Source organism: Cervus canadensis, chromosome 7 (genome assembly GCF_019320065.1).
Source record: "Cervus canadensis isolate Bull #8, Minnesota chromosome 7, ASM1932006v1, whole genome shotgun sequence".
Classification (NCBI taxonomy): domain Eukaryota; kingdom Metazoa; phylum Chordata; class Mammalia; order Artiodactyla; family Cervidae; genus Cervus; species Cervus canadensis.
Window position 1 is genome coordinate 21,331,103 of NC_057392.1, and position 22,472 is coordinate 21,353,574.

Below are 22,472 nucleotides of genomic sequence, written 5' to 3' on the forward strand. Positions count from 1 at the left end.
GTACCTGGTGAGCTATCCACATCTGTTCTGCACACGGTCACCTTGCAGGTGCCGTGCTGGGTACAGACCAGTAGGACAGAGAAAAACCCTGCCCTTGGGGTAGGATGGGGTGGGGGGTGTATAATGCTCGTAGAAATGGGAAAAATACCTCGTTTCCCCAAGTCTTCTCAGATTTTCTGTTCTTGCTTTTCTAATTTTTAAATATTCATTTTTATTTCTTTATTTGGCTGCCCTGTGTCTTCGTTGTGGCATGCAGGCTCTTCGATCTTCACTGCAGCATGTGGGATCTAGTTCTCTGACCAGGGATCAAACCTGGGTCCCCTGCATTGGGAGCTGGGAGTCTTTCACTGGACCACTAGGGAAGTCCCTTACTTTGCTTTCTTTTTAAACTTTAATTAAAAAAAAACTTTTTATATTGAAATAATTTTTGGCTACAAAAATACTACAGGGTTTTTGTGAATTCTTCATCCAGTTTCCCTAAATGTTAAACTCTTGAAGTGTTGGCCACTCAGCCATATCAGACTCATTGCGACCCCATGGACTATGGCTTGGCAGGCTCCTCTGTCCATGGAATTCTCCAGGCAAGAATACTGGAATGGATTGCCATTCCCTTCACCAGGGGATTTGCCCCGGGGATCGAATCTGTATTGCAGGCAGATTCTTTACCATCTGAGCCACCAGGGACACCCTTAAACTCTTACACAAGCCTAAACATAGTAGCTATCAAAGCAGGAAGTGAGCCTTGAGATGCCCCATGAGGAGTTTGTGTCCAGAATCCAGGCCCGTCTCACTGCACTTCCACTAGCGTCCTCCTGGCCTTGGTTCCTTGCGCCTGGCCCCTCCTGGTCAAGTCCTCTGAGAGACATCAAACTGGGACAGGTTCCCAGCCCTCACCTTTTACACCCTTGACACATTTAATGAGGGTGGATTGCCTATGTTGGGGAATGGCCCTAGTTTGGGCTCATCTGATGTTTCTCCTGATGAGGTGGAGGCTGTGTGTTTGGGGCAGGGACACCACCAAAGTGATGCTGTCCTTTCAATGCGTCACTTTGAGGGCATGTGACATCCATACATCTCACTGGTGATGTAGATCTCCATCTTGAGTGAAGGTGTGTCTGCAGGGTTTCTCCATTGTAATGTTACCAATTTCACATTAACCAATAAGTACTTTGAGGCTATAAGAATATCATGTTTGTTATCCCCCTTTTGCCACTGATTAATATGGGTGGTTCTTGCCTGCGACGCACAGCGGATTTTGGAAAATCTCCTAGAGAAGGATAATTTTGCATGTAGAATTGTCGAGGAAAATTCAGTTGACAAGAAGAGAAAAGAGAACTTTATAAGAGCCAAATTGAGGATTATAACCCAGGAGAAGGTCTTATAGAAAATTCTGAAGACTGTTCTGGCTGTTAGAAGTCAAAGGCACGGTCATATACATTTTCGAGACAAAGAACCATCAATCAAAATGACATACTGACATTTTAGATACAGTTCACCAAGGATACATAGTCCAGGCAGCAAAGCCAGCAGCCGGTCACCATGACCCCCTGCGAAGTTGGGAAAGAATGCTGTTCTTCTAAGAAGTCACATTGCCAGTGTCAGAAAAAAATAAAACGAAACAAAAATTATCTTTATGGTTGAACAGGCATTCCCACCTTTGAGGAGGTCTGGTTAATGTATAATTTGGATGCACTTGGCCATCAAAGGCAGAAGGAGGCCCGAATGGACAGAATTTTATGCTTCATTTTCTCATCCTGCCTTAAAATATAAATTTTATTTCATCTGAACAAAGACATGTATTTTTTAGTTCCACTGAATATGCAAGAAATCCTTCATTAGCTGTCAGCATCTAATAGCTGTATACACTGTCAAGTATGTTGAGTTGTACAAAAAGTTCATTTAGCTTTTTCCATAACATCTTAGGGAAAAACCCAATTGAACTTTTTGGCCAACCCAATAGTTTTAAAGTATATGTTGCTCCATTTCATTATATTATTTTGGTGAAATTCTGTGTTGGAAGTTCACTGAATGTCTATTAAAATTGCTCGTTTCTATGGGTTTTGTTGTCCTTTTTCCTGCTTTGGCTTTTCCCAAAGCGCTTTCCTCTCTGGAATGCAAGGATTTGTTACTTTACTGCCTGGCATCTCTGCTGAGTCCTGGCTGGTGAGGCAGGGATCTTGTCCTGTTCAACAGTGCCACTGCTGGTGAAAAACTTAAATAGTTTTTTCAAACAGAAAAAGTTGGATGAATAGGGCAATGAACACTTGTATTCCTCGCCTGGAGTCAATCCTTGTTAACATTTTGCCATAATTGCTTGTGTACTACATGTATGTGATCATTTATCCATTTATTGACATCATGGCATTTAACTCTCACTGGACACATCACGTTATTTCCTAAAAGTTGAGACATTCTTCTCCACCATGTGTTGGCAAACTATAATCAGTGGGCCTAATCCTAGCCCATCACTTGTTTTTGTAAATAAATCTTTATTAGAGCAGAGTCGCATCCATTCATTTGCATGTTGCCTGTAGCTGCTTTATACACCAAAGCAGCAGTTGTTTTGGCCCACAGACATGGAAGTATTTACTGCTTTGCCTGTGCAGAAAAGCATTAATATAAGGCCTGACTGCTATCCTTAGAGAGTCCAGCAAATGAGTTTGACCCTTAGCTGGGAACCTGGATTTGGAGATTTTCTTCATCTCCCTTAAAACTCAACATTCAAAAACTTAAGATCATGGGCCTCCAGGCGCATCATGTCATGGCAAATAGATGGGGAAAAAGTGGAAGTAAAGGCAGATTTTATTTTCTTAGGCTCCAAAATCACCGAAGATGGTCACTATGCTACTGAATAGTGTGTGGGTTGAGCTGCTCACCGCTCAAAAGCCAATACATAGGCCAGGGTGGTGGAAAGAAGAGTCTGCTTTATTTCAGATGTTGACAACTGTCTGACGGGTAGGGTGGCAGGCATGTGTCCAAAGGCCGACTCCCACCCCCTGAGAAGCAGGGGCTGAGAGCTTTTATAGACAGAGTTGGGGTGGAGAGGTTACTGGCAGAAAGAGCATGGTCATCTTCAAGTTGGTCATCAGCGGTCTGACTGGCATCATCTTGGTTATTTTAGGTACAGTTAATCTTCAGTTCCAGGGTATACATTTTTTCCCATTTCTTTGCGGTCGTTTCTCGGAATTGTGGCAGCTCATGTCCTGGGTATGGTCTGGTCATCGTGTAGTTAACCTCTCCACTTGGTGTTTTGGTATCTATATGACAGCTCACAGGATACTACTCAGAATGTTATCTATAGCCCTTGAGAAAGAACTAAAGGTTCTTGACTATGCTTAGTGACTACATTATTATTATTTAGTCTCCTTAGACTGTTTTTCTTTGTTTTCACATGTTCTCATTTCTCTGATTAAACTTATTCTTTGACTAAAGTTTTCCACATACAAAAGGCAGGCAGAGGACCTGGTGGGGGGCAGGGGGCAAGGACCAGAGGGTCCTGCTCTGTTTCAGCGGCAACCAGGAAATTAAAAGACACTTGCTCCTTGGAAGTAAAACTATGACAAACATACACAGTGTATTAAAGAGCAGAGACATCATTTTGCTGACAAATGTCTGTATAGTCAGAACTACGGTTTTTCCAGTAGTCGTGTATGCATGTGAGAGTTGGGCCATAAAGAAGGCTGAGCACTGAAGAATTGATGCTTTTGAACTGTGGTGCTGGAGAAGACTCTTGTCTTGGACTCCCTTGGACTGCAAGGAGATCAAATCAGTCAATCCTAAAGGAAATCAATCCTGAATATTCCTCGGAAGGACTGATGCTGAAGCTGAAGCTCCAGTCCTTTGGCCACCTGATGCAAACAGCCAACTCACTGGAAAAGACCCTGATGCTGGGAAAGACTGAAGGTAGGAGGAGAAGGGGGTGACAGAGGATAATATGGTTGGATGGCATCCAACTCAATAGACACGAGTTTGAGCAAACTCCAGGAGATAGTGAAGGACAGGGAAGCCTGGCGTGCTGCAGTCCATGAGGTTGCAAAGAGTCAGACTCCACTTAGTGAGTGAATAACAACAATCCCATCACCCTAATTGTGATAAGAGTGACGCATGGGCCTAAGGTATTTGGACCAACGACACAGCAGGTGCTGAACATCTGCTCTCCCTGTGGGAGTCTGGAATTTGGGTGTGTCTGGTAGAGGGTGCTGTGACCAGCTCATAATAGCAACTCTGGGCTTTTTGTTTTAACTTTTTAGCGGTGTTTCGAGCCATTCGGGAGACCAGGGAATCTCTGTATTGGAAGTGGAGAGTGTTGACTACTGGACCACCAGGAAAGTCCCCCAAAAGCCCCAGACTCTGATCTCTTAACAAGCTCCTCCTGACATTCAATGTGTTGTCATGGCTGTTTGCTGGAGAGTTAGGGGAAGATGTGCTCTATAAACCTTTTCCCTGTGCTTTGAATCCTTTTGCCATAATAAATCACAGCCAAGAGTCTTCCTAGTGAATCAATGAATCCGGGGACCCTGGGTCCCCCTGACACATGACCCATTACTGAAAAAGGCTACTGAGGGGCGCCGTGACGCAACAGGTTCGCGACTGCCTCCCTCTGCCCTGTGTGCCGCCTTCCGCCTTTCTGTGCTCCAGGCCGGTCGCGGACCTACAGGGTGGACGAGATCAGTGCAGCGTGCCCCACGGGTGACGGTGCTGTAGCGTGGGGGCCCCGCCAGGGCGGCAGGCCACTGCGGGCGTGGGCGGCACTCGCGCAAACCCCGCCGTGACCACCCTCCCCTGGCATCGTGGCGTTTTCTGATGACCTTGGTCTGAACCAACATTCACTGGATTCATTGGGGGCTTTCTACAGTTCCACCATTCCTCTGTCTGTGCTCGCTGGCATTCTTTGCTAAACAAGAGCCTTCCCTCAGCAGCCAAGGGTGAACTACAGCACCTCTCCGCCTCCCAAAAGGCGGGTAAATGCTGGCCTCCTTTTAATTGTCAGTGTTCAGAAGGAATGGAGCCAGAAAGAGCCCCGCGCACTTGTCGTTGCGGGGCCTTGCCACTAGGAGGCGGAGGCGTGCGACCCGGCGAGGCTGGCGCGGGCACGTGACGTCACTCCGAGTGCTGGAGAGCCGGCGCGGGAGCGTGACGTCACACCGAATCCCATCGAGGCCGGCGCGGGCGTGTGACGTCACGCAACGCGCCCAGGCATAGCGGCGAGGTGGCTGGTATCTTGGGGTCTTGGCGCGGTCGCCATGGGTCCCCGAGTACAACTCCCGCCCGAAATCCAGCTGGCGCAGCGGCTGGCGGGGAACGAGCAGGTGACCCGGGATCGGGCGGTGAGGAAGCTCCGGAAATACATCGTCGCCAGAACTCAGCGGGCCGAAGGTTGGCGCGGGGTTGGCGGGATGTGGGCCGGGGGCGTCTCGCGAACCGGGCCGGGCTAGGGGCGCGGGGTGGCCCGGGTTGGGGGCTGGCGGCCCGAGTTAGCTGACTTTCCAACCGCGTGGAGCCTCCACGTGGTCCGGCCGGCCGGGCGGAGCCTGGTCGGGCCGTGGCGATGCTCCCACCCACCCGCCGGCTCGCGCTCCTGCCTCAACGCTTGGCCCTGATCCCCTTATGCACGCTGACTGACTTGAAGGTGCGCGGCGTCACCTCGTGCCATGTGTCCCTCTGCGGAGGGCCATCCCCTACCCCACCCCAGCCAAGCCCCTAATCTGTTTCCAGTTCCGACTTGCCTTACTCTGGGAACAGGACCCTGTCAACCCGTATATCCCACTATCCCTGCTAGCCACTGTTTGGGCACCATGTTTTTTTGTCTTAGAGCGTCATTTGTCACTGTTGGTAGTGTTTTCTTGTGTAATTGTTGGATTGTCGTCTGAGTTTCATGCAGCATACAGTTGTCAGAAATCACCGCTCCTTCAGTCCTTGGTGGTTCTCAGAATGTGGTTCTCAGAACGTGGCCCCATCAGCAACTTCAGCATCACCTGGACATTTGTTAAAAGTGTAAATTTGTGAGTCCCATCCCAGCCCTGCTGAATCAGAAGCTCTGGCAGATGGGCTGTGTGTGTGCCTAGTCTTGTCAGCCATCTTTTACTCTTTGTGACCCTATGGGCCATAGCCCACCAGGCTCCTCTGTCCATGAGATTCTCCAGACAAGAATACTGGAGCGGGTTGCCATTTCCTCCTCTAGGGGATCTTACCAACAGGGATGGAACCCACGTTTCTTGTCTCCTGCATTGGAAGGCAAGTTCTTTATCACTCACGCCACCTGGAAAGCCCAGGAATCTTTAAAGAAACCCTCCAGGTGATGCCATCCTATTAATAAAGTCTGAGAACCACTGCTCTGGAACCGGGTGCCAGAACATAGTTAAGACCTCAGTATATACTTGTTGGGTGATTTTATATATCTGTCTTCATCAGTCAGTTTATATATCTGTCAGTCAGTTCAGTTGCTCAGTCGTGTCTCTTTGCAACCCCGTGGCCAACTCTCAGAGCTTGCTCAAACTCATGTCCATTGAGTCAGTGATGCCATCCAACCATCTCATCCTCTGTCGTCCCCTTCTCCTCCTGCCTTCAATCTTTCACAACATTAGGGTCTTTTTTAATGAGTCAGTTCTTCTAATCAGGTGGTCAAAGTATTGGAGCTTCAGCTTCAGCATGAGTCCTTCCAGTAAATATTCAGGACTGATTTCCTTTAGGATTGACTCTTTTGATCTTCTTGCAGTACAAGGGATTCTCAGAGTGTTCTCCAACACCACATTTCAAAAGCATCAATTCTTTGGTGCTCAGCTTTCTTCATGGTCCAACTCTCACATCCATACATGACTACTGGAAAAACCATAGCTTTGACTAGATGGATGTTTTTCGGCAAAGTAATGTCTCTGATTTTTAATATGCTGTCTAGTTTTGTCATAACGAGCCTGAATAAGGTAATGTGTAATTTTAAAATTTGAAAAGTGTACAAAGCCCAGGTGTAACACTGAACTGTGGCCAACAGATTGACTTGCATAGCCACCATCCAACCCAGGAAATGGTGACTCATTCAATTTTGGAATCTCAAAAATGGAGCACAGTCTCTGATACTTGGAGATTCTTGGTAAACATTTATTGAATGAATCAAGCAGCAGTTACCTGAGGAGACCCTGCAGCCACTGGCCCAGCAGGTTCTGAGTTGGGAGGATTGGTTCAGAGCGAGGGCCAGGTGCCTGTACAGTAAGAGGACTTTGGTCTAATTCAGGCAGTCACAGTTCTCTGTTCTGGCACTAAAAGATGGGCTTCATTTAGTCTGAATGGTGCTGTTTCTGGCGCAGGTGGTTTCACTCATGATGAGCTGCTGAAGGTGTGGAAAGGGCTGTTCTATTGCATGTGGATGCAGGACAAGCCGCTGCTGCAGGTGAGTGCCCAGGAGGCTACAGAAGGCGCTGGGGCCGCAGTATGAGTGGGAGGGCAGACGAGCATGTTGTCAGCCCTCATTTTACTGCAGCATACGTGCTGAGCGCAGTTTTATAGCTTTGATGCTATTTTTTCTTAAGGCCTGGAGGGCCAGGGCCTTGGGTTAGGGAGGGTCTCACACTTGGTGAGTTGGGCACCATAGCGATGCTGGTGAATGCCAAGGTACATCATGGCTGAAAACTGGGTTTTCTGGCTTTTTTGGCTGGAGGTGGGGGTGGTTGTGTGCTCTTAGTACCCTGACCGGGACCAGGGATTGAGCCCATTGCTCTGCAGTGGAAGCTTAGAGTCCTAAGCACTGGACCACTGGAGAAGTCCCTGGGTTGTCTGTTTTGTGTTTGTCAGAGATGATGAGCTGAGTGCTGAAATGCTGGAAACCAGGGGACGGCATCTAAGTCTTCCGAGACAAGTATTTTTTCCTTTTTTCTATTTGTTTGGCTGCACCAGGTCTTAGTTCCCTGACCTGGGATCAAACCTGGTCCCCCTGCATTGGGAGCATGGAATGGTCTTAGCCACTGGACCACCAGGGAAGTCCCTAGCCTTTTTTTCTCAATTGTCTTTTATAAAAATAGACTTTATGTTTTAGAGCAGTTTTAGGTTCACAGCAACCTGAGAGGAGAAGATACTGTGATTTCTCACATGCCACCTCCCCCGTTGTCCACACCCCCACTGGAGTGGGCCCTTCCTCACAATCCATAGACCCACGTATCATCAGCACCCAGAGTCCATGCGGGTTGCTCTGTTGTTGCGCCGTCCGTGGGTTGAGTACGTGTATCATGGCACACGTCCTCTGTTGTGTGTCTTACAGAGTGGTGTCACTGCCCTCCAGTACTCACCTTTCTTGGGGTGAGTCTCAGTGGGGATTGTTCGCTCTTCAGGACACCCTGAGTAGTGAGGGTACTTAATGAAGTTCAGGTGCTACGCTAGGGTCCAATGCAGTAGGTGGTGCTTGTACACCGAGGCAGGCAGGCAGCTAGTAACCTGGGGGGTCTCCTCAGCCCCCGCTTCAGATGGCTGTGTGCTGCCAGGCTCTGCTCCCCTCCCCGCTTTGACTGTCGGTCTCCGTTACTGAGTGTTGGGCTTCGGTCAGGAGGGCAGTCCCTGCCCTTGCTTGTTGTGAGGTTAGGTGGGCATGGCTTTCGGGGAGGCCTCTTCTAGTGGTATGAGACTTCCGGACCCCAAGCTTGCTGAGCTGCGGGGCCCTGTGGAGCCAGATCCCATGATGAGTAAGGACAGTTAAGTTTCTTCCTGCCGCTGCTTGTTGCAAAGGATCCCGTTTGTTCAGGGACTGAGGGCGTTTGTCCTATTTCTGTGCAGGAGGAACTTGGCTGGACCATTTCCCAGCTTGTCCATGCTTTCCAGACCACAGAGGCACGTAAGTATCTTTGCCACGTTGAGCCCCAGCAGTGAGGCTGGATCTGCAGAGACTCAGCCCCTGAACATGAGGCCTGCGTTCTGAGAGTGGGAGCGAGGGCCCCATCCCGGCTGGAGTTTGCTGGTGCGGGAGAGGCTATTCTGGCTTCCAGCACATGTTCCTCACTCACCCAGGACAGAGGTCTGGAGCCCTCCGAGGTCTGGAGGGCTAATGCCTTCCATTTAGAGTCTAAGTGGAAGCTGTGGAGTGTCCACAGCTGACGGCGTGAGCTCCCTGCAGCGCGTCTTCCTGACTCTTCTTCGGACCAGCATCGGGATCCTCAGCCCTGCCGCCTGCCCTTTGGCACCACTTGTGTCTTTAGAAATCCTGATGTGTGTGTAGACCCTGGTCCTGTTGAGTCGTGTTCTGGGGATGGGGCCCATGTGCCAGCATCTGTTGACCTCCCTGCCCTGCTCCAAAGGCAGCCAAAGCCAGGCGGCCTCCCTGGTCTGGACCTTGGGACCACGGGGCCATTGCTGGTGGTGCCTGGGCTGTGTGGGTAGGTGTAGTTCGGTTATGGTTCAGTAGCCAAAGTCATCAAAAGCAGGGGTTGTGCAGTTACAGACACTACTTTCTTCTCTTGGGAGACTCTCTGTACCACATCTGAGGAAATCCATTCTCTGTAAGTTTCATCTTTTAAGAACATGCAGAAGCGTTTCTGTGCTCAGCAGGAGGGCAGGTACAGAGCGTCCAGTTGTTGACACTTGAGTGAGGTAATGGACACAGTTCTGTCCTTCGCTGGGCTGTCTGACCAGCCCTGTCTGTGGGGATGCTCTGCAGCAGGCGATAGTGGTGGCCTTCGTGTCCTAGGTCGGGGTGTCAGCAGGCCAGGATCTCTTCAGGCCTCTTCTCTAGGCGTGTGGATGTCCGTCTCTTCCTGTGTCCTCACGTGGCCGTCTGGCTGTGCATGTCTGTGTCTTGAATCACCTTATAAGGGCAGCAGTCAGGTTGGATTAGGGCCACACCAGTGACCTTGTCTCTTCATCGCCTCTTCAAAGACCTGTCTCCCAAGTATAGTTATATGCTGAGGGTTGAGGGTTAGGACTTTGGGGGACCTGGTTGAACCCACAGCCCCCTGGTCCTGACATACCTGTTATTGGCAGGGTTTTGTGTTTGATCAGGTCAGCGGATCCAGTGGGGCCAGTGGTGGGGTGGGGTGTAGGTGCTGGGGCCGGGGGCAGTGGCAGTGGCCGTGGCCGTGTGGGGAGGGGCAGCCTGGGCAGCGCCTCTCTTGCTAAGCCTCACCTTCTCTTTACGCTTGATGTTCAGAGGATGTGGCTATGGTTCAGGCTTCTGGCTGGACTGTACTTTTCTTTCTGAGGTTCCTGAAAGCCGCATTTTTAAGCCACATCTGCAGCACTGCTCTTAGCGCACTCAGGCCGAGGGCCCCCAAGGCCACTGCCGTGGGACATCCTGACCAAGTTTCTTCATGGTCTCTGTTCTCCCCTGCCCTCCAGAGGCGGCTGCTGCTTCCCCCCAACTCTTCTGGTCTTGTCCCTCCCCTAGAGCACCTGTTCCTTCAGACCTTCTGGCAGACCATGAACCGTGAGTGGCCAGGCATCGACAGGCTGCGCCTGGACAAGTTTTACATGGTGAGGATGCTGCCCACTCCCCTCAAGGGGCCCCATGGTGCTGGGCTGGGGAACAGCGCTCCCAGAGCCGAGCTCGGCGTCCGGGCTCCTGACAGTGCTGAGGGCAAGGCCCCTGAGGGGTGACCTGGTGTGTCTGGAGGCTCCGCCACTGCAGAGGGGCTTCTCCTCGTCCTGTTTTCACTCTGGGAACATCCATCACAGACATGAGTCCTGGTGCTGCGGTCGCCCCCCAGCGTCCATCCTGCTTCTCCTGGGAGGCTGGCATCCCGGCCCCAGGCCCGGCCCCCGGCCACTCTCGAGGGCCCACGGTGCACGGTGGGCACACAGATGGCGGGCAGCGGGGGGGTCTGGGCTGGTCTGCTAACGGGGTCTCCTCCTGTGCCACAGCTCATGCGGATGGTCCTGCACGAGGCGCTGAAGGCCCTGCAGATGCAGGGATGGGACGAGAGGTGGGTGCCTGTTCTGTTCACACCTGTTGCTGGGTGGTCTGTGTCCCTCCAGACTGAGAGGGTCTGTGTTTCCTGGCTCACCTCAGGCCTCCCTGGCAACTGGCAGCCGGTTAGGGTCCTCCAGTGGGGCTGGGCAGGGCTCTGCTGGTCTTAGCTACCCCTCCCGGCTACTCCCTCCTCGAGACAGGTGGGCAGGGCTCCCTGGGCAGATGGGCGGGGCTACTGCTGCCTGGACCTGTCTGTCACCTGCCGCCCTGCATCCAGGTTCCGCCAGCAGGTTTCCAAACCTCCAGGGGGCGGACTGACATCACAACATAAAGTGAGTTTCTGCAGATATACGTTTTAAATATATATGTTAAATATACGTTAAATATATACAGATATACGTTTTAAAGTTTTTGAAATTAAATTTTTAAAAAATTTTTTTCTAATGATAGGCGAGCTCAATATAAAGAACTCAGAAAAACTTTTTAAAAACAATGAAAAGCAATTTTAATTCCAGCAGACAAGTACTTAAAAGAATTTTTTTTTTCTTGGCTGTGCTGCATGGCTTGTGGGGCCTCATTTCCCCAACCAGGGTTTGAACCCGTTTGAACCCCAGCCATGGCAGTGAAAGCCCAGAATCCACTAGGCCACCAGGGGACTCTCTGACAATTACTTTTAAAATATGGTGGTGGTCTGTGCTTGATACAAAAGGGGCATGGAATTGGATGTGGAATTTATAGAGACTACTTTTTTATTTTACTGCAAGTGTGTCCAAATATCCCACCTGTGAGTGTCCTGCCGCCACCAAATTTGGGGAGGGCGGGTGCTAGGGGAAAGGGCTTAGAAACAGCTGATTTTGAATTGATTTGTGTTTAAAAAATGATGGTAAAGCAATTTATTTTTAAGCACAAGGATAATAAATCTAGGACCCAGATGTCAAAACAGCTACCAGACTGGAAAGGGCAACTTATGGCCTGCATCACTGTAGGACTTTTCCATCTTCTGGATCGCAGAGTTCAAGTCTTGCCCCTGGCCTAACCTCCAGCCAATAAAAAAATCAGCAGGAGTTGGACTGTAGTTACTGGAGCTGTTTTTCTAGGTTGAGAATGGCTATGGGTGACTTGACTCCACGTTTAGGGCCAGGCTGCCTCTGGTTTTTAGTGATATGAGGCAGTGTCCCTCATATCAGCATTTAGGGCTCTGCTGTCTGGGGGCGGGGGCGGCGCAGGGTTTGCAGCAGGCTCTGTGGAAGTGATGGTGTTACTTGTGTTAACTTGGGGGATGTTGTTAGGGAGGTAGTTCCATCCTCATTGTTGCTGGTAATTCAGCCTCAGATCCTTATGCAGAAGCTGGTAACCTCCCGTTGCCATGTGTAAACAGCTAGTTGATCTGCTTTTCTGGCCCTTTTCCATTCTCATGCGTGTAACAGACTCAGGGTGACATTCGGTAAGTATGTGTGTCACGGCCTGGGTCCCTTCTAGTCCGGGGACAGCACCCTGGTGCTGCTGCCTGACTTGCCGCTTCTTCCCCAGACAGACCGAGCAGCTGCTGGAGCTGCTAACGACAGAGATCCTGCACCCAGACAGTGAAGCCCCCAATGGGGTGAAGAGCCACTTCATCGAGATCTTCCTGGAGGAGCTGACCAAAGTGGGCGCCCACGAGGTAGGTGGTCGGCAGCCAGGCAGGGCAAGGCGGGCAGTGGCCAGGCTGCTGGGTGCCTGTGGCCCGGGAGCTGAGCCCCAACCCTCTCCCTGCAGCTGACCGCGGACCAGAACCTCAGGCTCATCGGGCCCTTCTGCACAATCGCTGCCCAGACTCAGGAGTGAGTGCTGTCTCCCGCCTGCCTCCTCTGTTCCGTTGAGTCCCGGAGGGGCTGCCCTTGGGAGATGCCATGTGTTCATGACGGTCCAGTGGGATCCAGAGGCCAGCATGGGGGGGGGGGGGGTGGGCACAAGGATGGTCCAGCCTGACAGTGGCTCTGTGTTGCCCCTCAGCTCCCTGGTTTTGCACAACATCGCTCAAGGCATCTTTGAAACAATCGTGGAGCAGGCCCCACTGGCCATTGAAGAGCTCATGAATGAACTGGAGGAGGAGGAGCTGTCAGAGGAGGAGGAGGAGCTGTTAGAGGAGGAGGCGCAGGAGCGGGGCATGCTGTCCAGAGAGCCCCCTAAAGGTGAGGACTGCACGCTGCACGGTGACAGCCTGCGGTGGACCCTCACCTTCCTCTCCTGTCCCACCCCCTCACTTCTGCCCTCGCCCCTGAAGTCTGTTCTCAGTGCGGCAGCCGGGCTGACCTTGGAAACAAACACATGTGCTGTTCGCTCTCCCAGCGCCCACTCCGTGTCCCCCGCCTCCTCACAACTCCCCAGGCTCTGCTCCTGTCACCGGGTATCCTCCCCGCCCCTGTGAGGTCTCTGCCCTCCATCACTCCTGCCCTGCCCTGCCCACCATTTCAAGTGCAGCCTCCCATTCCCTACCCAGCTTGCTCAATGGACATTTCCGTGGTGGATCACTTTTTGGAGTAAATCACTTAAAATTACACAAGTCACTTGCTCATCTTTCTGGCCCGTCTCCCACCACCGAATGCCTGGCCCCACCCACCAGGATGGGAGCTGTGTGTCCCTGGCGTTGGGAGTGGGCCCGCTATATCGAGCTGGAGGAGGAAGAAGGTATGAACGAAGAGTAGGAGGCAGCATGAGTGAGGGTCCCCTTGGAGGCGGGGCCCATGGGCCTGCGTCAATGGTGTCCGGTCCAGCCTGTCCACCTGGTGCTGAGTGGGTCCTCGGGGGGGCGCCAGCTAGCCTTACGGCCGTGTCCTCAGGGGGTCTGTGGTGGGTCCTCGTGCCTTTAGGGGTGCGTGCCCTCCACCAGCTGCAGACTTTTCCACCCCTGCCTTTTGTAAACCGTGTGTAAGGGCACGGCTCAGGGCACTGAGTGTGTTCACGTTGTACAGCTCTCATCACTGTCCGTCTCTGGAACTTGTCTTCCCCGACTGAAGCTGTGCCCTTGCCGCCCCCTGCCCAGCTCAGCTCCTGGCCCCCGCCGCCCTGCTGTCAGTCCTGTGAGCCCGCCTGTCGGCGTCTGTGTTTACAGCAGCGGGCTCACACAGTGTTTGTCTTTGTGTCTGGTTTAGTTCCCTGAGCCACGGCGTATCCTGTGTGGGAATGTTTGAGGCTGAGCAATACCACATTGAATGTGTAGTTCACGTTTTGTTCTTCGTTGGTAGATGGAGTTTGGGGTTGCTTCCGTGTTTTTCTGTTGTGGTTAGTGCTATTATGAACATGGGTGTACGAATATCTTATTTGATACCCTGCTTTCAATTCTTTTTGGTCTGCACCCAGAAGTGGGATTGCTGGGTCCTCGGGTAATCCGTGTTTAACTTTCTAGGAACCGCCACACTGTTCCCACAGCGGCGGCCTCGTTACCTTCACCACCAGCGGTGCGGGAGGGCTCTGGTTCCTCCGCGTCCTCCCAGTCTCTCGTCTTCTCTGATCGCGGCCCTCCTCCTGAGTGCGAGTGCTATCTCTGTGGCTGCGCTTTGCATTTCCCTAATGACTTGGTGTCAGGCACCTCTTCATGTGCTTGTTGGCTCTTCACGTATTTTTGGAGGAATGTCTATTCAAGTCCTTGGCCCATTTTTTGAGTCATTGTTTTTTCGTTGGGTCTTAGGAGGTCTTCCTGTGTTCTGGTATCTTCCCTAGTAGCTCAGTTGGTAAAGAACTTGCCTGCAATTCAGGAGACCCTGGAGAAGGAAATGGCAACCCACTCCAGTACTCTTGCCTGGGGAATTCCATGCACAGAGGACCTGGCAGGCTACAGTCTGTGGGATCGCAAAGAGTCGGATACGACTGTGCGACTGACTTGCTCTTTCATGTGTTCTGGCTGTGACTCCTCCCCAGGTTATGATGTGCAGGTGTCTTCTGCTGTATGGGTGGCCTTCTTAATCATCTTCACAGTCTCTTGATGTACAGATTTGAAAGTTCTCATCAAGTCTGGTTGTCTTAATTTTCCATGTTACCTGTGCCTTTAGTCCAAGAAATCTTGGCCAGATCCAGTCTCCTGAGGCTTTTGCCCTGTGTTTTCATCTGAGTTTTCACTGTTTTGGTTCTTTCTTTAGGTCTTTGGTCCGAGTTGAGTTAATTTTTTAGTCTGTGTTGGTAGAAAGGGTCCAGCTTCTTTCTCTGTGTGTTGATGCTGGGTGTGCTGGCACATTTGTCGAAGGGACCGTCCTTTCGCCCCCGGACAGTCCTGTGCCCTGGTGGGAGGTCATTGGTTGGTAGGAGCAAGAGTTGGTTGCTGCAGCCTCTGAGTCCGGCACCCTTGCTGGCGCCCCTGACTTTCTTGTTGGTCAGCCATCCCCCTCAACACTCTGCGGCCGTCCTGGACGTCCTTCCTGGCCCTCCTTCCCCTCCTTGTCCTCCGTAGCCTGAGTGACCAGCCCAGATGGACCCAGGGGCCCATGGTGGCCTAGGGCCTGCCTACAGCCCTGCTATTGTCATTCTTTGCCACACATGCTCGCCGCTCAGGCCAGCTGTTGATCGAACCTGTCCTCTGGAGGTGGAGATGGCAGGGCCCCAAGTGTCTGGTGTCCGCTCCCTCACCCGAAACGGCTCTCCCTGCTTGCCTCTCAGCCCCGGCCGCCCCATGGCCGGACAGCCCCCTCCCTCCTCCTCCTGGGGCTCCTGGCCCGCCATTCCTGCCTGAGGTGCCCCCTTGTTTGGTCAGCCCCTCCCGGTTTCACTGGAAGTGGTCAGGCCCCGCCGCCTCTGGGACGGCTCTTCGGTTCCCTGTCTGGGGGGCACCGCTGCCCTGGGGCAAGGCCCTCAGTGCTCCTGCCGTCCTGCTGTGGGCTCCTCAGCCCAGCTGTGGCCCTGGCAGGCAGGGAGCCTGGGTCCCAGGTTGGGCCTGTAACTCCTGCGGCACTAGGCGTGTCTAAGTCCGTGGGGCCCTTCCGTTCTAGGTTCTGTCTGCAGGGCTCAGCCCCCCCTGGACGAGCAGGCGGGAGAGGACGACGACAGCTCCAGCACTGTCCTCCAGGTGTGTGGATGGGCCTGTGGGCTCAGCGCTCAGCTCTGGGCATCAAGCAGGGCGGCATCTGTCCGGCTGGGCCTGGGTGGGAGGCAGGGACCCTGGAGGCTCGTCTGTAGAACACAGACTTGTTGAAAGGGGAGTTGGGGACCAGACCCCGGGAGGCTGAGCCCAGGTTTCCCCGCTCGGCAGTCACCCCGCCTCTGCTCCCGGCCCCTTCAGGTGCTGGGGCCACTGGGGTGGTGCGTATCGGGGGCCTTTCAGGCCCCCATCGGAGCCTGAGCTCAGCAGAAAAGATCGGGGACTTCAGGTGGATTGGACCCGTAGGGGCCTTCCTAGTTAGTGTCAGATGTTGATTACTTGATGCGTTAGTAAGATTTTAGATGTCTTGGGCTAAATTCACCAGGTTAATTTTACTTGTTCCTTCCTGCTCATTTTGACATGGCTCCCGGAGGATTTACAGTTGTGCAGAGGCTCGCCATGCGGCCCCTCGTGTTCGCTGGGGCTGGCATTTGCCGGGTGGAGGAGGGCGTGGGGGCACAGCCGGGGGCATCGGGCAGCCTTGGCGTTGGTCCTCTTGCTTGTTCTCTGTTGGGTCTCATTCTGGGAGCACCTGGGGGCTGACTGGGCCTCCACGGCATCTCTCCGTTGAACAGTTTGACTACAAGGCTGTTGCTGACAGACTGTTTGAGATGGCCAGTCGCCAGGACACCCCTCCACAGAACCGGAAGCGCCTCTACAAAGTGATCCGGAAGTGAGTGCCCCGGCCCTCCACTCTGCCTGTCTTCAGATGGGTGGCCCATCTTCAGAGATCGGGTTGGAAGGGCCTTCCCTGGGGGGCGGCCTCTCCTCTTGAGATGCGTGGTGAGTGACACTCTCTTCCTTCCAGGTTGCAGGCCCTTGCGGAAGGTGAGCGCTGGGTGTCAGGCTCGACGGCATCTCGTCCTCTGGGGAGTGGATCGGGTCACATGCTCACCCCCAGCACCGGTGGCTATGGGAGGCCAGTGGTGTTTCTTTCGGGGAGGCTGCTGTGGGCCTGTGCAACTCTCGTTCTGGTGAAGCCCAGGGGTTCTCAGGGCTGAGTGTGAGGGGTGGGGGGTGGCTGGCCCAAGAACCTGAATTTCTAGCAAGTTCCCCGGGCCAGCCACGCTGCTGGCCTGTGGTGCAACATATGGCTCCACTTCTTGGCGTGTGGCTGGTGGAGCTGCCATGGCTTGTTCTGAAAGACAGTTTCCTAGAAAGTGTAAGATTGAAGATGTAAGTGTTTCCCTCCAACATTTCATTATGAAAATTTTAAATATGTGCAAAGTCTCAAGGATTCTACGATGAGTACTTAAGATTCTACTATTAGCATTTTATCATCTTTGATTTATCATGTATTTACCCCCACCCCTCAGTCAGAGTGTACCTTCTAAATATTTCATGCTGGGGTAGTACTTTCTAGGTGAAGTTAACATACAACAGAGCACGTGAACATTGGGTTCGTCTAGTGGGTTTTGACTGAAATACGCTTGTGTGACTCAAACCCATCAGTATTTTGAAGGGTCTCCTGCCTCTTCCCCAGCTAAGTGTTTGTGAGGCAGAGCGCAGTGCGTCCAGCACTCCACATGGGCTCTTCCAGACAGTGTCTGGCAATGCCCCGTGAGCTGCCCTTGGCTGTCTGGGAATCAGACCAGGGCTCCTTGCCCAAAACTCCTGGCGGTGGTGCTTGCGGGGTGCTGGAGGCAGTGGACGCACAGACTGTAAGCACCTGGCCCGCAGCCTTCTGACCACCTGCCTTGGTCCACAGGCCTCTTCCCTGAAGCTGACATCCCAGAAGAAGCGTACCAGAATCCACGGGGCGGGAGGCGGGTGAGAATGAAGAAGCGCTTGTCCGGATCCCAGCTGCAGGACAAGACGGGTAGGCCTGGCAGTGTTGGCTTCATTACCTGGGTTCTTTTCCCCGCCCCTCCCCTGCTCATATCACCTGTGACTATGGCCTGTCTCCCTCTAGACGTGACTCCCTGCCTTCCTCCCCAGCCTGCTGCAAGCCTTCCCACCCCACCCCCCACTGCCCTGGGGGATACGGCACCCTGGCCCAGAGGCCCTCGCTGTCCTCCCCATTCTCCTTCCCTGCGGCTTGGTCTGGTGCCTCTTCCTGACCCTTGTCCGTCTTTGATTTGACCTGCTCCATGCCTCCCTTTCCTCTGCAGCCTCCTTCAGGAAGCCCCTGACCTCACTGCGCCCTCCTTGATTTTAGAGGCTCCCCCTCCCCTCCCCCATCCTCCCTCCTTCCTGCCTCTTTCCCTCCCCCTCCTGCTCCTCTCCCCTTCCCCTCCCTTCTCCCCTCCCCACCAGCTTGTACACAGGCTAGTGGCTGGAATGTGACCTGCCCATTGAAGGATCCCCATTCATCCCTGCTACAGCCCAGGCCAGTCCTGTCCGGGTCCATCTATGCCAGGGTGCTCTGCAGTCTGGACATCTTGCGCACCCGCACCAGGCTGGGCCCTGGATGCCACTCACAGCTGTCACGTCGACTGAGCTCCAGCGCCACCTTCTTGGCAGCCCCTCCACCCCTGCACACTGAGCCTGGGCCCCCCATCCATCTCGTCTTCACCCACTTCTCTCTCTCCTGGTCCTGTCCTCTGGTCATCCTAAAGGCCCACTTCCGGGTCAGTCTCCATAGGTTGCGCACGCACCTGGTGGCTGTGGACCTTCCAGCCTCACTGATGCAGGCCCCTGGGTGGCTGACTCAGGTCCATTCCCAGGGCCGTCGTGCTGAACACTGTGTCCCTGCCCTCCGGGCCTGACACCCCGGACAATCTCAGGAGTCGGAGCTGACCTTGATACTTCGTTCACTCAGCCTTGTGTTTCAGGGAGACGTGCAAAGGAGGCCTTACATTCAGACTCGAGCCCAGGATCCACGAGGAGGAGGCGGCGGCGGAGAGCAGGCGGTGACCCCCCTGTGCCCCAGGAGCGGCCCAGGGGCCATGGCAGGAGAGGGGCCCCCAGGAGGCAGCGGCGGCCTCGGGCGGGGGCCAAAGCAAAGATGGCCGGTTGCCAGGAGCCAAAGGCGAAAAGGAAGCGGACCCCAGAGGGCCAGAAGTGACATCCCCCAGGCTCCCCGGGAGAATGAGGGGACAGGACAGTCGGGCTGGGTCCCCGAGACCCCAGAAACTGACTGCTGCCCAACTTACTGTGTCAAGAAGCGGCCAAGGCCAGGACTAACGGGGTCGGGCCCTCACTTGGTGCCCACGTCCCAGAAACACTGCAGCTGTGCTGACCTCGGTCAGTCCGGCGCACCCTGGGACTGGAGGCCCCCCACAGACACCCTCCCTGGGCAGGAGACTGGCCACTCGATGGGTGTCGATAAATAAAGTGCCACGTGGCACCCACAGACTGGTCCTGCCCTGGTGTGGTTTCACGGGATGTCTAGTCACGTGACCTGGCAGGTGCCTGGCGGCTTTGGTGTTGGTCCCCCAGAGCCTGTTCACATCTTCCTCAGACGCTGGAGACAATGCCAAGTGTTACCAGTGTAGTCTGCACGGGTACTCCATCAGCTGGGTGAGAGCCGGCAGTGCACTGGTGCTTATGCCAACCCTGTCACGTGGGCGGGAGGGTCGGCTCCCCACCCACCCCTTATCTGTGACCTGGAGGCAGAGCTGGGTCTGAGGTGCCCGTGGGCCTCTGCCCGCTGGGCCCCCTGCTCCTTTCCGCTGGGGTTCAGCTTGTGGCCTGAGCCCTGACTAGACAGGAAATAGAAATGGGATGCAGTGCAGTGTGGGCTCTGGGGGGCTTCCAGGTGGTGCTGTGCCTGTAGCAGAGGGCTGCCTGGGTTTCGGGTGGGTGTCTCCAGCCAGGCTGGCCTCTGCTAGGCCGAGGTGTGAGGCTGAGCCCAGCGAGAGGCCCAGCCTCGGGAAGACCCATAGAGGCTGGAGCTGAACCTCAGTTTACAGAGCCCAGCTGTGTGCAGGCTCGTACCCCCAGGAGGAGGCTTCCAGTCCAGGTGGGTGGGGAGAAGGTTGCAGGGGAGGGGAGTGCTAAGTCCCCAAGTTTACGGGGCCTCTCTCCCCTGTTGACGGAAGTAGTCACCAGTCTCATAGGAATAGAAGAGAGTTTTATCTGAGCCAGACGGACTGGAACCCAGAGGACAGCCTCTCAGCCGAGGAGCTGATCCAGAGAAGCGAGGTTGTCAGCACAGTTTGTGTTTTTTTGGCTGCCCCACCTGGCCTGCAGGGTCCTCCCCGACCAGGAACTGAAGCTGTGCCCTGTGTGTTGGGAGCGCAGAGTCCTGACCACCGGACCACCAGGGGCCTCCGCACAGGTTTATGTCTTGTCAGAACAGAAAATCCTGACCCGTCAGGGACACTCCTGAAACTCCGGTTTCAGAACCAGGCCCCCAGGTGCACAGTGAGGCAACACGGCCTTGGCGCCTGGGAAGGAGTCTTAGGGAAGGACTGGCGTCCCAGGAAGAGAGGCACTTAATCTTTAATTTTTACTTCTCGTGACTGTTACTTCTCAGTCACTAGAGCACGGTCACGGTGTGTGTTGGATAGGCCACAGTCAGACTGCTGCAGTCAGCCTGAGATGCAGTTAACTGCTGTGAAAGCCAGAAGGTCCTCCCCTCACCTCAGTGGGTGAGCACTCCTGTCATCCCCACAAAGCAGCTTCAAGACACACCGCTGGCGGCAGGGCTGGCTACGGGGCTGACCTGACGGACGCCCTCAGGCGTCACCTCCTGCCAGCAGGGACCCTGGGAGTGAGGGAGGTCCTGCTGCTCTTAGCACTGTTTTGTGGGTGCGGGTGGGTATGGGTTTCTGTTTGGTGGAATTCCTTTGATCAAAACGTAAGGAAGCAACCATTCCTGGAGAAGTTACTAGGGGGAAGAAAAAGCGTCATGCCTGATAGCAGTTCTCAAACCCTGGCCCTCTAACTCCCTCAGCACCCTGCTCCTGTCACCATTCCAGGCCAAGCTGTGTGAACGCCTTGCCTGTCTTCAGGATCCTTCAACTTTAACCGCGTTACCTAGCTGCGGGCGCTGGTGGGCAGTGGGTCTCTGTCTTTCTGAAGGGCAGTGTCTCTCCAGTGTTGGGAAACGTTCCCATTGGGCAAGATGGGTAAAGATGCCAACCATTGTTCCCTGGAAAGCTTGTGTTCAAAGGGGGGTGTTATTTTTATTTTCCCCGTGTATCATTTTTTTTTTACCCTTTAAAGCACTTCATTGAGATGTGATGGACGCACCATCAAACGTTTCCACCTCTGAGGACGCCTGGTCCCCTTCCAGTCCCCACCCTCCCCCCGCCCCGACCTACTTCCTGTGCTGATTTCTCCATTTTGGATTTTCAGATGGGTGGGATCCTTCAGTGTGTGGCTTCCTTCAGTGTATTTGTGGTTCCCGCACACTGGGATGTGTCAGAACTTCATTCCCTTTGGGGCTGAGTAGTAGTGAATACATCTCTGTGCAGATCCGCCCTTGGGTAGGAGCATCCCAGATGTCATGTGGTTTCTCCCTCGATACTGTCCAGCCTGCAGAGTTTCCACCTGCCCGCGTGTGTGTGTATGTGGTGGGGTGGGGGGGTGGATCTTGAGAAAGTGGCCTCCCCGCTGGGGCTAGCAGTGTAGAAGGGGCTCTGAAATTCTGGTACCGTTTCTCATCAAACTGCTACGTATTCATTGATCTCCTGTGTCAGGGGCTCGTGGTTTCCTGTCTAATCCAGTGGATTATTTGTACTCCATTGATGTCAGGAATGTTAATCCTCAGTTCAGTCTTCAGTGGGAAACTTGAGGCCGGTTCCTGAGACCCTTTCCCAGGCGCTCGCTCCCTACCCCTCAATTTGGCAGGAAGCCGCAAGCCTGGGAGGAGCTGCTGTGGATGAGGGTCTGCTGGGGCCCCTTCTTTTTTGCTGAGATTTGCTTTATAACCATTCAGTCCACCCAGTTAAAGGATGCAATCCAGCAGTTCTTCGTATATTCATAAGGTTGTGCTCATCACCTCGGCCCCTCTTAGGACATCTTCATTGACCCCCAAAGGAACACTGCTCAGAGTTTCCTTACGCTCAGGGAGGCTTTGGGCCAGTGGTTATTATTGATCACCAGGCCAGGAAGTTCACTTACAGTTTTCTGGAGCAGCCGGGGTCTAGAGCAAACAGCCCTGTGTCTGAGTCACCTGAGTGTCAGGTAGCAAGTGTGTTTTACAGCTTTGTGGTATGACAGCTCCGTTAATGGTTCTCTTCCCAGGAGATTGGACGGGCTCTGGAGCGTGTTGACTAGTGGTGTCTCCGGGACCCCCTTTGTGTGCCAGTACATGTGGGCCCACCTGGAACTTTGTCCTGCTGGGCAGGGGTGGCAGCCGTGTGGGTTCTCGGCTCCCACCCTGGTTCAAGTCTCTTATCCTGGCCTGCTAAGGAGGGTCCAAAACAACAGCCCAGAGTTCTTAAAGTGCTCACATCAGCCATGGTTTGCTCGTCAATCTCTCCCAAAACCCTCTTTTGTAGCTGGAGCCAGGCAAAGTATTACTCTAACAGGAGCAGCGAGCAGCAGGGAGCTCTGGCCCGGGCCAAGTCCAAAGGCTTGTGGGGGGTGGAG

At 53.8% G+C, this 22,472-nt stretch overlaps 1 protein-coding gene across 1 annotated transcript; it reads left to right on the forward strand.

Annotated features, from left to right (window-relative positions):
* The first annotated feature begins 5,149 nt into the window (after nucleotides 1-5,149).
* RRP1 (ribosomal RNA processing 1) lies at nucleotides 5,150-19,284 on the forward strand. The gene is made up of 13 exons (XM_043474523.1): nucleotides 5,150-5,376; nucleotides 7,302-7,384; nucleotides 8,758-8,815; nucleotides 10,361-10,446; nucleotides 10,834-10,895; nucleotides 12,413-12,542; nucleotides 12,638-12,702; nucleotides 12,875-13,053; nucleotides 15,841-15,917; nucleotides 16,565-16,662; nucleotides 16,798-16,817; nucleotides 17,698-17,808; nucleotides 18,764-19,284. Exons 1-13 carry the CDS (start codon nucleotides 5,244-5,246, stop codon nucleotides 18,994-18,996), a joined length of 1,335 nt encoding a protein of 444 aa, XP_043330458.1. The 5' UTR covers nucleotides 5,150-5,243; the 3' UTR covers nucleotides 18,997-19,284.
* The last annotated feature ends 3,188 nt before the right edge of the window (nucleotides 19,285-22,472 follow it).